The sequence below is a fragment of the Equus przewalskii genome, chromosome 6 (genome assembly GCF_037783145.1).
Source record: "Equus przewalskii isolate Varuska chromosome 6, EquPr2, whole genome shotgun sequence".
Lineage (NCBI taxonomy): Eukaryota > Metazoa > Chordata > Mammalia > Perissodactyla > Equidae > Equus > Equus przewalskii.
Genome location: NC_091836.1, coordinates 76,925,165 through 76,945,296, shown reverse-complemented (window position 1 = coordinate 76,945,296; position 20,132 = coordinate 76,925,165). Strand labels below are relative to the sequence as shown.

The following is a 20,132-nucleotide window of genomic DNA, read 5'->3' as shown; positions in this document are numbered from 1 at the left end:
GCAAAGAAACAGACCAAATTGCGTCACAACCATATAAAAACTGCAAATGAAGAGCCATAGACAGAGATTATACAGGAAAGATATATCCAAGCTTTAACAGTGGCTGTCTCTGGGCAGAGGGATTAGGGTGACTTGGTACTCAGGGTTATTCACCATTTTGTTTTTACTCAAATTTTCCATATTGAGAATATTACCTAATAAAGGAAAAAGCCAACAAATCATTTCTGAAGACTAAAATATGTTCTAAAATTTAAAACAGACCAAAGTTAAATTGTGACTGAGTTTAACAAGTTATATATTATAGTTAATATAAAAGAAATCATCAGACAAGTGCACCCCACAGGACCACAAGCTACATGAGGATGGGCTATTTCATACTCACTCTCAGCACACAGTTCTGTCCCATACTCACAGAGAAGAAAGAGCCACCAAATGGGGCTACATCTGACTTCCTGCTTGTGTAGGGCCTCCTTCCCACTCACGATCAGGGAGGAAGTGTCCCAAGAAAAGCTGGTCCACCAACTGTTCCGGATCCCATCCACTCTCACCTTCCAATGGGCTCCCAGCCATGGGGCCTCCTCTACTGCTCGTCCTCTCTTGCATCTTTAAGCATCCCCACTTTACTAGCTCTTATCTGTCAGCATTTAAAGCATCTTATCCCTCTCATCTTGACATCCCCCCGCTGCCATTGCAATCCTTCTCTTTTTTGCAGCCAAATGTGTCACAGAGCTATTTCAACAAGCTGCCTCCCTGTTCCCTTTCATTTGCTTCTCGGTCTACTCCACTCTGGCTTCAGTCCTTACCAATAACTTCCCTTACTAGAGTCACCAATGACTTTCATGTGGCAGAATCTAATGGGGTCTTTCCAGTCCTTTCTTAATTAACATCAGTGCAACTTTTGACCCACCTGACCATTCACGGTTCCTTGAAACATTCTTCTAGTGATTTCTGTGACACAATCAACCAGTTTTCCTTTTACCTCTTTGGCTGTCCCACTTCAGGTTACTTTAAGGTCTCAGAAATTGGTCCCACACCCTCTTCCTTGTTCACTCTAGATTGAACTAGTAAGTAACATCATCAACCTCTACGATTCAAATACCATTAACAGTATATGTTGACAATTCATAAATTCATATTTCCAACTCAAACACTGCATATAAGCTCAGCCTAGTATATCCAACTGTTTTTTATTTGTCCACACTTGAATGCTTCACTGAAAGTGCAAACTGAATATGTTAAAAATGGAACACATGATCTTATCTACACCAAAAAATAAGTACCTTATTTTTCACCTAATACTTCCTATCTCAGTAAATACCAACACCTTCCTTGAGGTTGCTCATGCTGGAAACCAGAAAATCATCTTTGACCAATTCCATTCTTAAAGTCTTACAGAATATTAATCACTTCTGACAATGACAGAGAGACAGGAAATCAATTTATCCTCACATCTTAAATAACTAAAACTTGGAAGAAAGTATATGAAACAATAGTTTCCAAGACACTGGACATCAGACAATGAAGATACGTGATACTTGAGTGACAGGAAACAAATGAAGTGAGTCCGATAATTGCCCCAGCTCACTAACTTGAAAGAGTTTTCAAGACACACCACAGAGAGGTGGGAACCCAAGCGGAGTCTTGAGGGCTACCTCAGTTGAGGAAATGGACTTGGGAGTCTGGAAATGCCAACCCAGCTAGACTTTACAGGGCAGAGTACCAAAGAGGAAAAAGATGAATAGTAAGAGAGATCCAGAGATCTGTACTACAAAACATTGCTGAAATAAACTAAAGAAGATATGTTAAATGGAGAGATATATAATCTTGGTAATTAAAAAAACAATATTTTTAAGATGTCAATTCTTTCCAAATTGATTTTATATTCAATGCAACCTCAATCAAAATTCCAGCAGCATTTTGGTGTTTTCGTTTGTTTGTCTGTTTTGTTTTGTTTTGTGTCTGTATGTAAATAGAGAAACTGATTACAACAATTCATATGAAAATGCAAAGGACCTGGAATAACCAAAATCTCTCTGAAAAACTAGGACAAAGTTAGAGCCCTTATATTAATTACCTGATTTCAGGACTTACTATAAATCTACAGTAATCAAGACACTGTGGTATTGGAGTAAAGACAGGCAAATAGAGTGATGGAAAAGAATAGAGAGTCCAGAAATAGGCTCTGGATATGAAATAGACTCTGTATATAGGATCAATTGATTTTCTTCAAAAGAACAAAAGGCAATTAAGTAGATAAAATATAGTTTTTTTCAACAATGGTGCTGGAAAAGATGGATATCATATATATATATATATATAGGAACTCCAATCTATATCTTACACTATATATAAAAATTAACTCAAAATAGATCATAGTCATAAACGTAAGAGCTAAAACCACAAAACTTCTAAAAGAAAACAGTAGAAAATTATACTGTATAAATTTGGATTAGGTTAAGATTTCTTTGACATGCCATTAAAAGCACACTCTATACAAGACTAAATTGATAACATGGACTTGAGCAAAATTAAGAACTTCTCCCTCTCAAAAGGCATGTTAGGAGAATGAAAATACAAGCCACATCTTGAGAGAAAATATTTGCACATCATCTATCTGATAAAGGATTGGCATCTAGGATACATAAAGAACTCTCACAACTCAATAACAAGTGAGCAAACAACTCAACGAAAAAACGGACAAAGATTTGACCAGACACTTCACCAAAGAAGACAAACAGATGGTAGAGAAACACAGGAAAAGATACTCACAAAAACCGCTAGGGAAATGTAGATTAAACCACAATGAGATTCCATTTTACACCTGTTAGAATGTCTAAAACTAAAGACCAACCCTACCAAGTCCTGGTGAGAATGCAGAGCAACAAGAACTTTCATGCACGGCTGGTATGGGCGTAAAACGGCAATACCATTTTGGTAAATAGTTTGGCAGTTTCTTAAAAAGGTAAACATACACCTACCATATGATCCAGCCATTCTACTCCTATGTAATTAAGCAAGAAAAATGAAAGCATATGCCCATCTGAAGCACATGAATGTTGATAGCAGCTTCATTTGTAATAGTCCAAAACTGAAGATAATACAAATAATCCAATAATAATAATCCAAATAAGCAATGGATAAACAAACAGTGATATATCCATGCCATGGAATAGTACTCAGCAATAAAGGGATTGAACTATTAACACATACAACATCATGTACAAATCTCAAAATAATTATTCTGATTGAAAGAAGCCAAACAAAACAGAGAACATACTGTATGGTCTGATGTATATAAAACTCTAGAAAAATCTCAACTCATCTATACTGACAGAATCCAGACGAACACTTGCCAGGGGATGGGAGGATGGGTGGCGGGAGGAGAGACAGGGAGGGATTACCAAGGGGCATAAGACAAGTTTTTGGGGTGACAAATATGTTCATTGTTTTGACTGTGGTGATGGTTTCACAAATGTATATATATGTCAAATAGTGTCAAATTGTACACCTTAAACATATGCAGTTTATTGTATACCAATTATTCCTCAATAAAATCATTAAAAAAGTATTTCTGAAATCTGTTACTGTTCTCCTTGTCTATTACCAGCAACCTGATGAGAAAAATCATCATCGCTTTCCTGGCCTTCTACAATAGGCTGACTCTTTCCTCACTGTCCTCTCTTGTCCATTCTTTGCACTGCAGCTAGCATGACTTTTAAGAATATTAATCTATTTGGGTCGCTTTGCTGTCCAAATCTTTCAAAAACTACTCATAAGATAAAGACTCAAAGACTTATTCTTGCCTACAAGGCCCTACTTAGTCTTGGTCTTGCCTGAGTTCTAGTCTCTTTTCCATCTTTTTAACCACTCTGCACTTTCTGCTCCTGGAACTGGTCAAAATTGTTCCTGTCTCAGGACCTTTGCACATGTCAATTCCTTTTGCCTGGGACTTTGCCCTTCTCCAGGTGCACTCATAATCCTCCTTTAGCCTTAGCTTCAAAGCTATCTCCTCTGAGCATCCTTCTTTAATGCACCAGCCTAGGTTAGGTCTTGAACACAGCACTTGCCTATGTCTCCTTCACAGTACCAACCACACATGTAAATAATTATCTGTGCAATTTTTTGTTTACTATCTGTCCCTTCTTCCCACATTCCCATCTCCTAAGACCATAAGTTCCAAGAGAGTAAGGATCCTCATGTACTCGATGCCTCGTGCATTGCCTGGCACATAGTAGGTATTTCAAAACATTTGTTGAATAAATGATAGAGACAGAACAGTTAACAAAGGATGAAACCAGATGGAGACGAGGCTAGAGAGGCAAGATCTTGCAGTCATGGCTCCTTGCTGAAAGCTGACCAATGACCCAGCACTACCATGTTTTTAGCAAAGCAGTGTCCTAGATTCTCAGTGTAGCTGAGTCTGTGGAGCTGGGAAGATTGAGATCGCAAACATGGCCATTTTCCAGAGCAGCTTCCTAAGAAACAGCCTACCTTCCCCTCCCTCTCACTCCCCCTCTATGATTATAGACTCCCCTTAATTAGAGCATTTCGGCATGGAAGTATAATCCAATCTGAAAGAAAATTTCCCCTGAGAGCCATCTGTCAGAATTAGACTACACTTAGCTACTGGACGGTAAGGTTGTATTGTAAATACCACAGACTCTTCGATTCTCCAAAGGCTCAAAACTCATTTTCCAAGCAAGCAAATGCCAATCCCTGGGACAAGGCTTTCTGTCAGGAAACTGGCTTGCTATTTTGGACAGTAATGCTTCCACAGGTAGAAGATCATTAAAAGCAGTCCCAGGGGGACATTCTACCCCACTAGGCTCACCTTTCTTCAGAGATGAAATTGCTGTCCTTGACAACTCTATTAAGTTCTCCTTCACTTGTTCCAGGTTTGCAGAAGATTTTTTTCGTTGAGCTAGGTTGTCCCCATGTATTCAGCTGTGGAGATATCTGATTGTGTAAGGAGGTACCAAGTGGAGTCCACTTCAGCTGCCTTCCAGCCAGCCACCCTCTCAGGAGCATTCAGCTGGCCATGCTGACACCCGCCTTTGGTACCCATGCCGAGGCAGCAAGCAGATTCTTGCTAGGAAAGGAGTGTGTGTTGGCAGTGGGGGGAGAGAAAGAGGGCCCCTTCTCTCCTTCATCATTTCCCTACATCCCAGAGGTCACGTGACTCAGGGTCTCTCCTGTGTGCCCATAACCCTTTCCTATTGTTCTGTTCTATCACACTCCCGTAGACCCCATGTGTCCTGCCTAGAGCCCCTTTACCAGGCTGGTGCACCCATTTCTTAGCTGCTATGAGTGTTGGCTGCTCACAGCTCACGGCTGCATCATTCTTGGGAAAATTCCCCTCAGCTGATGGGAGCCACCTTAAAAATAACTGGCAAGTTACACCCGCTCCCCAGGGGGTGCCTACAGCCAATGACAAAGGCAGGGTAAAATGCAGACCCCTTGTCTCATGGTGCAGTGGTGCCTTTCATGCTCCACAGCTGCCTGTGGGATCAGGCTCAGGACAGGCTTTAGCTGAACTCCTGTCTCTGCTTATTCTGCTCCCTTTACTTCCTTACATTTTTCACTTGAGAGCAGTCCCTCAATAAAGCACCTGCACAAGAATCCCTCTCAGCCTCTGCTTCTAGCAAATCCTACTTAAGATACACACACTACATTGGAGCTATCTTCATTTTGTTCATTCATTCACTCAAAAAGCATTTATCATCCACCTCTTGGGTTAAGTACTAAAGATACAGTCACGGACTTTGCCCTCAAGGAGCATCTAGTCTGGTGGGGTAGGCAAGGATAAACAGATATAATTGAACATGATAAGTGCTGTGAAGAGGTAATGCAGAAAGCCTTAGCGCACACAAGAGACCCTAATCTGGTTTGGGTGGATATAGAGAGGACTTGCTTGATGAGGTGAAGGTTAAGTGTAGGACTTCTAAGATAGATGCCATTCAGTTGAACAGAGAAGAGGAGCAGAAAAAAGGTCATTGCAGACAAAGAATAGTGTGTGTTCAGAACAAATATATGAGTGAGCACTGGAAGGAATTAGCTGGAATAACAGAAGGGAGTTGGTTGTCCAAAACTTAAGGCAGACATTGCTATTGGATCCTGGTCTTCTCATTTGTGGAGCCTTGACATTGCTTCTCAATCCTTCTTCATACGGCCCACTAGTCAGCTACCACCAGTCAATTAGAGTTGGTCCTCAAGATGAAAATTCTTTGCCATCCCTTTCGCACTTAAGTTTTTATGTTTTGTCTTCAACTACACATCTCCAAATCTACAACCTTATCAGCATCTGCTCCCACATTTTTCTCATTAATTCCTATAACAAAGAAAATGTTGACCCTTTGTTTATCTAAAGCCAACCTCTCTACCTGCATTTTAGATCCTGTCTCTTACCTCTCAGGGAACTTACTCTACTGGTTATCTTAACTTTTATATCCACATCTTCAAGCTCTACCTTTACTGACTCTTTTCATTAGATCTTTCTATCATTTAATTAGGTCTTTATTTTCCCCCTCAAAAGTGATTTCAAAATTTTTATTAATTTATTTTTAATTTACATGCAGTAAATATCACTGTTTTGTTAGACACTTCTATGAGTTTTGACAAATGCATAGCGTCATGTACCCACCACCACAACTATGACAGAGAACAGTTCGTCACTGCTCAAAAATTCCCTCATGTTGCCCCTTTGTAGTCAACCCATCTCTCTACCCCCAACTCTGGGCAATCATTGATTTGTTCTCTGTCCCTATAATTTGGCCTCTTTCATAGCATATAAATGGAATGATACAGTAGGTAGCCTTCTGAGGCTGGCTTCATTTTGGCTTAGCATAATTCTTCTGAGATTCATCCATGTAATTGTGTGTACATTATGCACACATTGTCCCTTTCATTGCTGAATAGTATTCCATTGTATGAATGAAATAGTTTATCTATTTACCCACTGAAGGATTATTCTTTTCTTTTCTTCCATTATTCTTTTTCCAATTCCAGCTAAAACAATGAAAACGTGGGTAGATTTTATAGAAAAAAATATCAGCATCCTCTGCTATCTTCTTTGAGCTGTGGTATTGCTTCTGCATATGTATCCAGATATCCCAACAGAGCCAACCTGCTTTCTCAGTTTTCTGCCCTCCCCTTTTTGTGCACCCCAGTACTTCCAGATGGAATACTGCAGTTCAGTCTCAGACTCAATTAAAGGATCCTGAGCATCTCCTTCTGAGCCACTAGGGCAGATACAATGGACTAGCCAATTTAATATCCATTTCTTATCCCTTAATCCGGCCACATTGCAGCATAGAGGCTGAAAAGTTAGAAAAATATGCTTTCAATACCTTTCTTGAATGTAAGGATGTTTATGTGACACAGCTTTGGCCAATTAGAAGCAGAATAAGCAGAAGACATCAGTGTCATTTTTAGGAAAGCTTTCCTTTCCTGATAGAAAAGAGTTTTAGAGGTAGCAAGCACTGCCTCTTTTCCTTGCCATTTTCCTTTTGTCTCAAATACAGAAGTGATGTCTAGAATCATATATTTCATGACTATCTGATTGAAAATACTTAGAAGTAAATTGATAAGTTTAAAGAAATTAAAAAATATATATCAAAAGTGCGAAAAAGTATCAAGTGATTATACAAACGACTTAAGTTTGGGGAATCAAATAAAGCTTCTGGGAATGAAAATTACATTAATAAATGGGAAACTCAATGGACTTGTAAAACAGCTAATTAGAAACTGCTAAAGAAAGATTTGCTGAACTGAAAGACCTAAAGAAATTATCCAGGATGTATCACTAATAGAAGAAAGAGTAAACCAACAAACAAAAATGGAAGATGGAGTGAGTAGGTCTAAAAATATCTGAAGGGATTTCCAGGTGAAAAAGATAGAAAGTGTCAGGAAGAGACAATATTCAAAGAGATTCTTGCTGGGGATTTTCAGAATTGATGAAACTCATCCTCAGATGCAGGACACTGTTTGAATCCTACACAAGATAAACAAAAATTTTCTCAAAAATCCACACCATTCAAATCATCATCAAATTGCAGATAATGAGAAAGTCTTAAAATATCACTCAATGTGACTTAAATATACTTAAAATATGACTTAAAATAAAGAAAAGAAAAGCATATTACAATTAAATTGCAGCTGATTTCTCAAAACCAAGAGTTTGGAGGCAAGCAGCTAATAGACTAATTGCTGAGAAAAAAATAATTATCCAGATAAGACTTGTATACTCATATTTTTTCAATTATAAATGTGAAACAGGGATATTTTAAGACAAATAAAAACTGACAGAGTTAACATCAACAGACCTTTACTGAAGCAATTTCTCAAAGATGTACTAAACATGAAAAATAATCTAGAAGGAAAGCCTGAAGAATTGGTAAACAAAGAAAAGTGGCAAATAGGTGGTAAATTTAATAATTGTTAATTATATAAAACATTAATTATGATATCTGATTGAAGGGTGTAAAAAGGCAAGGCAAGATAGAACTAAAATGTTGGGAAATAATCGCACGTTATCTGGAGTAGAGGGACTGGACTGGAAGGTTCCAAGATATACATACAGTTTTGGAGAAGGTTTAATGCAGGACTAAAATAAGCACAATATAAATAGGAGAAATAATCCAAAAATACTAATAACCACAATGACATAAATATACTAATCTCACTTGTTAAAAGTCAATGATTTTCAGGATGGATTTTTAAAAAAAATTCAGCTATACTTGCTTACAACATTTACATTTAAAATATAAGGATACAGGAAATTTGCAAGTAAAAGAACAGAAAAAAATATATAAGACCAAATCAACTAAAAAGAAGATTTTGTAGTTCTAAAAATACCAGACAAAGTACACTTGAAGGCAAAAAACATTTCTCTTGGTAAAGAGGGACACTAAATAATGATAAAAGGTTCAAATGGACAGAAAGATATAAAAAATACTCATGTCATCACTATACACATATATATGAAGAAATTGAAATCTAGTCTCATAGTAAGATTTCTAAAATGTTTTACCAATAACTGATATGTTAGACTGATGAAAAATATCGGTCAAGATATGAATGTGAGTAATGCATAATCTTTTCAAGCACATATAGCATATTTATAAAAACTGAAGTGTAAGAGAACATAAAGAAAATCTCAACACAATCAAATAATCTGTAAAATACAGTCTATATCATCTGATCACATTCTCATTGTTAGAATAACAAAACATAAAAAAACTATATAATGCGAAATTACAAAAAAACACTTTTCAATAACATATAAATCAAACAAAAAATTATATTGGGTATTAGAAAACAGATCAGAATGATAATGAAAATAGTAACTATTAAAATTTGTGAATATACAGCTAAAGCAGTATTTTAAGGGAAATTTATAGTTTTAAACTCATATTTAAAGTTTCAGTTATGCAAGATAAATAATTTCTGGTGATCTACTATACAGCATGGTACCTCTAACTAACAATGCTGTACTGTATACTTAAAAATTTGCCAAGAGGAAGATCTTATGTTAATCTTCTTACCACACCAAAATGATAATAATAATAATAATAAGTAATAACAAAGGGGGTGGGAGGAAACTTTGGGAGGCGATAGATATGTCTATGGCTGGATGGTGGTGATGGTTTCACAAGTGTATACATATTCCCAAACTCATCGAGTTGTATAGATTAAATATGTACAGGTTTTTACACTTCAATAATGTCAATAAAACAGTTGACAAAAAGTTTGACGAAACTGAAAATTACCAACCTAAAGATATAAGAAATTAGAAATAACTGAATAAACCTAAACAATAAAAAAGAAGGAAACCACAGTCAAAAGAAATAAAAAACAAAAACTAAATAGAATCAACAAAATTAAAAGTTGGTTCTTTGAAAAGACTAACAAAATCGACAAACTTCCAATGACACTGATCAAAGAAAAAGAGAAACAGGGACAAATAATCAAAATTAGAAATAAGAAAAAGGACATAACTACAAAAGAGGTAGAAAATAAAAAGAAAAGAAAAGATTAAGAAGAACTTCAAATCAATACATTTAAAACATAAATGAAATAAGTAAATTTCTAGAAAAATCTTTATCACCCAAATCAATTCATAAAGAAATAGAAAACTTGTATAGTGCCATAACAAATACAACTTGAATATTTCATCAAAGAAATGAAATGAATTTTCCCAAAAATAAACACTTGACCCAGAAAGTTGTACGGGTCAATTCTACTAAACATTGAAGGATAAGATTATTTCAATCATACACAAAATCTTCAAGAGAACAGGAAAAGAGAGAATGCTCCATCACCCATTTTGGTAATGAAAGCAGATGAAGAGAGAACAAGAAAATAAAATCAGAGGCTGATCTCACTCATGAATTTAGTTGCAAAAATCTTTAACAAAATATTAACAAACCAAATAGCTGAACACACACACACATATTCATGTATATGTATGTATATGAAAAACAATACATATTGAACAAGTTAGATTTATCCAGGAATACAAGTTTTCACCAAAATGAGAAAATAAAGGAATATACTTTATCACATTACAAGATAAAAGGAGCAAAACATATGATCATCTTAATAAATTCAGAAAAATCATGTGATAAAATTCAATATCCATTCAGGTTTTCAAACACTCTATAGACAGTGTCCTACCTCGTGGTGAAAATTCAAAGCATCCTTTTAAGATCAGGAACAAGCCAAAGATTATTCTACTGGCTGTTGTATTGGCAGACCTGGTAAATGCAATAAAGCAAGCAAAAGGGATGGTGTGGGGAGAAAAAGAATCAAAAAGAAAAGAAGAAACAAAACTGTCTTTGGTCTTGCAAAGTATAACGATCAATGTGCAAAACTCAGAAGAATCTGTGATCAATGTATTAGACTTAGAGTATCACAATACCAAGTGTTGAAGAGAGCACAGACTAAGATGGGCTCACGTACTGCTGTTAGGATTGCAAAGTGGTCAAACCACTGTGAGATAGAATCTTTGTGATCTCCTAACTCCATTCCTAGCTATCTACTCTAGAGAAATTCTTGCACATATTTACCAGTGGACATGTACAGAAAGAATACACATAGCAGCATTTTCTAAAATAGAAAAAATTTAAATTAATTCAAATATCCATTGACAAGAGACTAGCAAAAGAAATTACGGTAAGCCACACAATGGAATGCTAAACCACCCCTGCCGAAAAAAAAAATGAACTACGGTATGTATGTGAACATAAGTGATTCAATACACATAATATTGAACATAGCAATTTGCAGAAGAATACATACAATATAATTTCTTTCACATAAATTTCAAAAAATAGGCAAAACTAAACAAACTATTCCTAAGTGGTAAAATGACTTAAAAAACAAGGGAATTACAGACATGAAATTCAGTGCGTTGATTACTTGGGGGGTGGGGGAGGTTAGGGATGGAGGAGGGGCACACAGGAAGCTTCAAAAAGATTAATAATGGGGCCTGCCCAGTGGTGGACCAGGCAAATTCATGCACTCCATTTCTGCAGCCGGGGCTCACTGGTTCAGATCCCGGCCGTGGACCTACACACTACACAGCCATGCTGTGGCAGGCAGCTGACATATAAAATAGAGGAAGACAGGCACAGATGTTAGCTCAGGGCTAATCTTCCTCAAAAAAAAAAAAAAAGAAAAGATTAATAATGTTCTCTTTCTTCAGCTAAATTCTGGACTGACTAATGTGCATTTTGCAGTTAGGTTAAAATCATACATATACATTGTATATACACTTGTATGTGTCATATAGTTCATTTGAAAAAGCAAAGGCTTTGTCCTGGCACCTACACTAGGAGAAAAGTTACCAAAGACTCTCTGTCAGAGAACTGTAGCTTTATTAATCCCTTCCTTCATATGTTCTGTTCCACAGTTCTGCCACTTTTCACTCCTTCTGAATAATCTAGACATCAAGGGGATAACATGTCTGAGAGATCATAAGTGGGAAAAACGACAGGGTGGGATTCAGTGGATGCTCATGAAGACATAGCTCATTAGAACCCAGTAATGGCTGGACTCCACCCACATCCACATTATAGGAGAAACTTGGCTTCTCTGTTGTCAATCGGAAACCAGGGCTTTCCATGGGGTTCTTCAAATTGTTGGTCCCTTAGGATCTGCTAGCCAGCCAGCCTTAGTGTTTTCAGCACTACATGGAGTGGTACTTAGTTGGAGCAGGCTCTTAGTTGGCACCAGCTTGTGGAAGCCAATGTGAGCATTTTTGCCAACTCCACCTTCAGCAATGTCACATTGGTAGCTTGAAATTAGTCCTGCTGGGAGTACTCACACCATAGAAATAAACAAATGCTACAAATCAGGTCCCCTTTCTATTCCCCACCCCTAATCCAGTTGTTACACATCTACCAGGACACGACTGAATGTGACAAAGCCATAGAATCATGCAATAATAACTTAGGACTCATGGTGCAACAGAATGAAACAGGATTAAATTAATAAAATTCTTCAGTCACAGAGACTCTCCTGCCCATTTGTATTCAACTGTGAGGAGCAAGCAACCTGGACTTCCCTGAAGGCTTATAACTTCCCCTGAGTGGCTCCAGGTGCCCACCTCTATCAAGTCTAGAAATGGCCCCAGGGCCCTGGAAGACAGGACGGGGAAATTCTTAAATCAGCCACTGCAAAATATAGGACTTTACAATGACTCACAAAGTCAAATTTTGAGGGAAATGTAAAGTTTTAAAATTCCTAACATTAAAAGAAAGTCTATGTGACTGTCAACTGTACCCTGGCCTGTTATGAACTGGGATCCATATTGGCATAGAGGGAATCTCATGACTTCTACTGTTACCATGTGAAAACTCTAGCATCTCCTCCAAATTAGAGTCTAGCTGAGATGATTATAGGTGCCAGAGAAAGTCTCTGAACCAGTTTCTAAGCATGCCACCAAGAGAGATTCCTGAAGTGCTCAACACCTATTTGTCAGGAAGCCAGTGATGAGTGGGGTACACTGAAAATGCCAAGCGTATAGCCAATACTTACCCTGACCACTGAACTCATGCTCTCCTAACTTTGACTTTCCTCCAGATGCTATCTTCTCTCTTATTGACTGATACACATCCCACAGAGAGGCATTACACTATTACTGATTGATCTGGTTTCAGTAATTGAGAGGTTTAATTAAACTATCACCTTTACACTCAATAATTGCCATTTTGTTCCTTCACAGGAAGGTGTGAGAATTAATTTTTATTTGATTGCCAATATTTACAAAACTCATAATCCCCATGGAGAAATAAAGAACAAAATAAAAAAAAGATTAGCTTATAAAAAAAGAGATTAGATTATGGGTTCAGCTCTGCACAACAACCCGCCCGCCCCCAACCAAATCAGTCCCTAGAGGCTCACCAAATAAAGAACTTCATTTTATTCAGCAGGTGCTTAGTAATTATTTCACTTCCAGACTCCACTCTAGAGGCTGGGCATAGTGAACATGCCAGATATGGTCTTTGCACTCACAGAACTGTCTAATGGGGAAGAAATAAAATTGAACAAATACATAAAAAGGAGGTGCGATGAGTAATGATAGAAGTTAGTTGGAATCCATTGGCTCCTGCTTGGTGCCCCTGGAGCCTTTGGGGTTTTTGTTTATTTTTCTTCAAACTGAAAACAGCTTTCTTAGTCTCTGGCTTCTAGTTAGGTTCAGACAACGAGGAAGGGAGGAAAGTGAGGCCAGAATATTTATTCCCCTAAATACCTTCCTTGGATAGCCATAGACTGGCAATAACCCTCAACCAAAAGCCACAGTTCTGAATATGCTTTTATTTTGTTATTGCTCTTAGAAGATTGTTTTCCTGGGTATAAAAATTGAAGCCATAAAACTCTCAGTTACTTTGATTTTGGTATTGTGAAGCTACCATTCCATAGTCTTCTGACGTCCAATTGCTTTTGAGAAGTCAACATTTAGTCCAATATTTATTCCTTTGTATATAATTTTTTTCTCATTGTTTTCAAGGTCTTGCTTTCCTTTTTAGTGTTCTATAGTTTAACTATAATATTTCTAAGTGAGCATTTCTTTTTATTTATCCTGACTGAGATTTACTGGGATTCCTGAATATGAGATGGTGTCATTATAAGAAGAGGAAGAGAGTCCAGAGCTGTCCCTCTGTCTCTGCCCTGTCAGGAGACAGCAAGAAGGTGGCTGGCAAGCCAGGAAGAGGGCTCTTACAAGGAACTGAAGCTGCTGGCACCTTGACCTTGGAATTCTCAGCCTCCAGATCTGTGTGAAATAAATTCCTGTTGTTTTAGCCACCTAGTCTATGGTATTTTTTTATGGCACCCAGAGATGACTAATACAGGATGCCTGTATCACACCACACACACAATTTCATTCTGGGTAGATTAAAATCATAATTAGGAAAGTCAAAACTTTCAAACTTCTAATAGAAAGTATAAGAGAAATATCTTTATGACATAGAGTAAGGAAGGATCTTTTAAACAAGATGCAAACATGCTAATTCACAGCAGAAAATATTGATATTTTACTACATTAAGCATAAGAACTTCTATTGATCAAAAGATACCATCAAGTGAGTACAAGGACAGCCATAAATTGAGAGATGATGTTTGTAAGACACATCACCAAACAAAAGATTTGCCTCCAGACTATATAAAGAACATACATGAATCAATAAGGAAAAGATAATAAGCACTTCACAAGGAAGGAAACACGAATGACCAATAAAACATGTCAGAAGATGGGCCACCTTGGCAATCAAGGAAATGAAAATTACATACCATTTTACACGCATGCATGCACACTCATGTTAAACTGTGTCAATTGCAAGAGTTGGTGAGAATGTGGAGCTTTAGGAATTGTCATACATCACCAGTGGGAAGATCAATTTGTACAGACTCTATGGGAAAGAACTCGGCATTGCCTAGAAAAGTTGAACGTGTGTGCAGCTTACCTCAATCAGGCATACACCTCATGTGAATCAGATGTGCACAAAAGTGTTCTCTGCAGTACTATTTGGAATCATAAAAAACTAATAACAACCCAAATAGTATCAATACGAGAAAACTAATTTGTCATATATAACACAATGGGATATTATACAGCAATGGGAATACATGAACCACAGCTCCATCCATCTCTATTGCTAAATGTCATAATCAATGTGGACTGAAAAAAAATTCAAAGAAGAGCTATGAAAAGCAGAAATAGACAAAACCAAATAATACATTGTCTTACAAATATGCCACAATATAAATAAAATTCAGCATAGTGGTTTCCTTTTGGCAGGAGCGAACTGAGAGGGAACGTGAAGGGGGAGGGCACCCCAAGGGCCAGCAAAAGTACTGGCTATGTTCTGAGGGGTGGGTCCATGTCTATTCACTTCATTATGCCCTCATTAATCTGCATGTGTGCATTACATACACTGCGTTACATACATGCTATACTATAAAAATGGGAACTTGGTAAACCTCAGACCTTCACGGCAGTCTCTGTACAAAGTCACATTCAAACAAGCACAGTCAAAACAGCCTCAAATAATAATTTTTAAAATAGAATTTTAAAAAATATATGGCAGATTATGAAATAATCTGTAATGCCATTTTCAGGACTTCTCGTCTCCTGCTGGCCATCCAAAGGCCTAGATCAATGCTCAGAATATTTATTATTTGCCTGAGGAAACAACTGAGAATTTTGAGGTCTTTAGCTTTATCAGTTTTCCTCCTTGATAAATAATTTTACATTTTCCTCTACTCTGTGGAAATCCAGGATTCTCTGACAATGGACAGGAAACTTTTAGTCCTGGGACAGGGCTAAAATGGCAGCGATCTCAGGGCCAGGAGGTCTCTCCAGGCTGCTGTTCTATATTCTCATCCCACAGGAAACTGCTTTAGGGGACCTTCCCACCAATAGCAGCCATATCCAGAATTTTATCAGCCACTTGGCGCTTAGTGTTGCTCTCTCCATAAAGTCTCTAGAAGTCAACTCACAGCAGGACTCCTGCTGAGCATTATAATAACCACTCCAGCTATTTTACAGAAACTGTTTGTCAAAAAATATAACTTGGTGTCACATTAGATGGTGTAACTAACCTCTCTCTACCACAGCTCATCACTGTCCGTTGGCAGTGTCTCAGCTTAAACCCAGGAGGACCTGGTAAACTCTAGTGAGAAGGTCCATTCCCGAGCCATTCTTATCTTAGATAAGCAGCCTGCCCACTTTACTTCTTCAAAGTTTCTCATGCTGTCTCCTATTTTGCCAAGTGGGATTTGGGATACAATCCTTGCTTGCCCCAGCATCCATTTTTGGATTTACAGAATCACAACCTTTCAAGTTTGAAGAAGTCTGTTCCTTCCCCCAATCTCCCAAACCACCTTAGTTTCAGCAGCTGATACTTTCTGCACCTTCTCCAGCTCCTTCTTTCCTTTTCCCAGCATCATGTCATTATTATCATTATGATAAAGGCCAGTCAAACCCCATGCTACACTTCACTTATCTGAGTAGCAAGACAAAGCTGGCACTGGTATTTTGTGGTACACAAAGAGAAGGTGTCCGTTGGGACAACCAAAGTGTGGGTGAGTTCCCAGTTCACAAAAGTGGCTGAGGATGAGAAAGTCCTAGTACAGGTATTTGGTCACTGGGCAGAGATTCCGTGTGTTCTCTTCCTGAGCAGAGTGAAATCACTTCACTAAACGGGCTCCAAACCCAAGGTGGACCATCGCCTGAGCTCAGGAAGGAGTATGGTGCTTGATGTCTTTGGATGCCAAGGCAGAGAACCAGAACTATGCTGAGCTCAGAAGGACTCATATCCCAGAAGACGAGCTAACAAAGTTGTCTGAGGGAATTTGGACAGATGAAAGAAACAAGTGGCTTTAAAATACTAGTTACCTAAGAAAGTCCAATTTTCCTTTCTAATTCAGCAGTGTTGAGACATCTCTGCACGACAGTGAAAAGGATGTAAATGGGGTACAAATATCACTACTGCAATCTCATGTTTAACATGTAAACATAGATATATGGCATCACTATATAGTACTTCTGCCTTCTCTCCTGAGCCCTAAATTGGATTTGATCTTCTGTAGACTAATTTTGCCAATATCTGTGGCATCTTTTCAGATTGACATCCTTGTAACTTTGATTCTATATTTAAAAATGTGGTGCCAACTCTTTTCAACCTCATTTCTGGGGTTAAATTTGAAGATCTGATCTTGGGAAATGCTACTGAGCTGACCTGAGAACATGGGAAAGGACTAACTGCTCTCAGAGAGTCAGGCAACGGTCTCTTAGCTGCAGATTACAGTTAATATAGGATGCCAGGATCCATTTAGCACAAGCAACCTAAGAAAGCTCTAAAGAAAGTGTGGTGAGGAGGGCAGATAATATCTACTATCTATTAGGGAATAGCTAAGAACTAGAAAATAGAAAGGAGAGAATGTTATTCTGTAATATCGTTTTCATAAACAATTCTTGAAAATTGCAAAAGGAATATTGTTAAAGACCTGCTTCCAGAAAGGAGGTTCTGAAACAAAAGCTCTGTGTACACTGACATGAATTTTATACTTTGCCCCCAAAATAAAATAAAGTGTAAGTATTCTGTGTGCACGCTGACCAAGAAGCCCCCCAAAATGAAGAAATGCTGGACTCACATTGGTGACATATTCGATATCCTTCCAAAGGATGCACTCCCTGGGGAAATCAGCCAAGTCTAAGAAGTGATCCACCACCACTTGGCCAATTAAGTCATGGCGGGAAAACCTGTCAAAGTCGTACACAGAGAAGTGAAGCTTCCGGGCTGCAAGGTCATGGTAGGGAACGGGAAACAAAAACACTTCATCAAACACAGGGTTCAGGGTCTTTCTGTGAACTTTAGTCTGGTGTTTGGTTTTCCGATCGGGAAGCAAATAGATCTTGACATAAGGATCTGAGGTCCCAGAAAAGTCCTTGGCGGGCAAATTGACAGCTTTGTGAATCTTCACTATGAGCTGTTCTAAGTCACAGTCATATTTTAAAATGAAGTTCAGCTTCCCACAGGCTTTGCTGTTACTCCTTCTCCCATCATCATTATCCAATGACCTCTGCTTATATAACTCCGGTTTAATTCGACCAATTCCAGTCAACTGTTCTTGTTTTTGAAGCTGTTGGATATTGAAGTCCGGGTTTGACAGATTGAGTTGTCTTCGGATTGAATTATGCCTTGAGTGAAGAGCAAGAGAGAACAAAGTTATAACCTCATTAGCTACGGGTCTTTCAGAAACTTGTGCCTGGGATGTAGGTAGACTGTTCTGCACCATTAAAAGCTTAGATCTGTGGGCTTTTTTTTCTTTTTTTTTTTGGCCTAAATTCAAAATGCTCATCAGTGTGAGTAAGTCATTCCCCAAGGCTTGAAGCACAAAATTGAGGCCTGGTATCAGGAAATGAACTTACTAACATGTGACCTTGGAGCTTTAAAGGTTTAATGTACTTTGTAAACTAATATGACATTAAAGAGGTTTATTCGGCTGGTGGAATGTAAAGATTTGTACAAACTGGTTTAAAACTAAAATTATTCACCTTTATATATAATATCATACTGAAATTGAAATAGTTCGCTATGTGTTGTCTCAAGAAGAATGAATCTTTCTCTAAATGAAACAGAATTTCCTGTCACTGGCATATAGCTTTATAAGGATATAAATTCACACTGGTTCAAATCAAATCACCTCATCACAAGAACAGTTTTTGCTCACACGAGAACGTATGTGACAGAATGTATCTGCTTGCAGTGGCGTGTGCTGGCTCTGACAGGTGCAAGTGACAGCTCTGTGATTGAACTGCTGTTGTACCACATGGGTGATCAGTGATCAAGAAGAAGGGTTTTATTTCTGTAATAAACACTAAGGGTATAAAAATTAAAGGTAAGCTACTATAAATGTATGTAAGGATTCAGTTACAAAAGGCTGGATACTGATATTTGCAAATTAAATATTTGCTAACAGAATCTACTCTTCACCCCATAAGCTTATTGGTTTGGGTTAGAAGTTTCCCTGAAATTCTCTTTGAAACCTGGCTTATCTGTGTGGGTCCTCACAAATTGAGAGAAGTAGTCATTACATAAAAGGTTGTTTTTAAGGTTATTTTTGTTTGTTTTTATCTCAGAGTTCAGAATCATTATATTTTTTGCAGTCTCTCCATAATCTTAATTAAAATAGCCTCTCTTCACCAGAAGGAAAAAGGAATCTCTGAGGAATTAGTAAATAGTTAGAAAGGCAGAGTAAACATTTGAGTTTGCCTTCTTTTCCTTTCTTAAGACTACTTTATGAAATAAAGATGTAAAAATGGGATTAATAACCCCAAAACAAGTTTGAAATGATTCTCCCTTGTCATACAGATGTTGCTATGCTGAACATTCTTCTTTATCCTACAATACCCTCCTGGTCACTAATCACCCACGTGGTACAAGAGCACAATCACAGAGCTGTCACTTGCACCTGTCACAGCCAGCAGGCTACTGCAAGCAGACACACCCCAGGCACATACATTTCCACATGTGCAAACACTGTGTGGTCTGAAAGTTTATGTTGTGAGATTTTAATTCCTTACAGAGAAACCCACAATCTTAAGTTGTCTCTTATCTTACGATTGATTTGTCAGGAGAGGGAGGAGGCAGGGGATGCTGCTAAGTGGCCCCCTGTGCTAGTACAGCCAGGTCATTCCCTTGTCCAGATGTTGAACCTTCGTAGTGCTAGGATGGAGCTTTAATCTTGCTCTCATGGGATTTCTGGGCAGAAAGGACTGGCAGGGAACAGCAAGTGTCCAGCCCTATGCAGAGGCCATAAGGGGCTGGTACCAGCTCTGGTTCCTCTGCTGTGGATTTTTCTCCCCAGGCTGGATTCAAACAAGGGCCATACTTGGGTCCAGAGTCAGTTTCCACATACAATGGGCCATTTTGGGTGCTGTCCAGTTTGTGGTTCTGTTTAAATACTAAAAGTGCTCCCTTAAGGCCCTCTGGATGTGCCTTCTCTGGACCAACACCTGTGATGGAACACCAGTTCTGTGTCTACACCAGCCCCAATCCCTGACACTCTGCTGCCACTTTTCTCCCAAGGTGGTTGCTGTGCAGATTCTCTGTGCTTAACAACTT

The 20,132-nt window shown here is 38.1% G+C and overlaps 1 protein-coding gene across 2 annotated transcripts in view; it reads right to left on the bottom strand.

The window, feature by feature from the left end:
* Nucleotides 1-20,132, bottom strand: part of SYT9 (synaptotagmin 9) — a 181,543-nt gene that overhangs the window by 101,909 nt on the left and 59,502 nt on the right. For both annotated transcript variants that reach the window (XR_011541594.1, XM_008514543.2), the window contains exon 3: nt 17,659-18,205. Coding sequence is in view for 1 of the 2 variants with exons in the window: in XM_008514543.2 (XP_008512765.1) it covers nt 17,659-18,205 (547 nt within the window). In the remaining variant the exon portion in view is untranslated. The remainder of the gene's footprint in view (nt 1-17,658; nt 18,206-20,132) is intronic.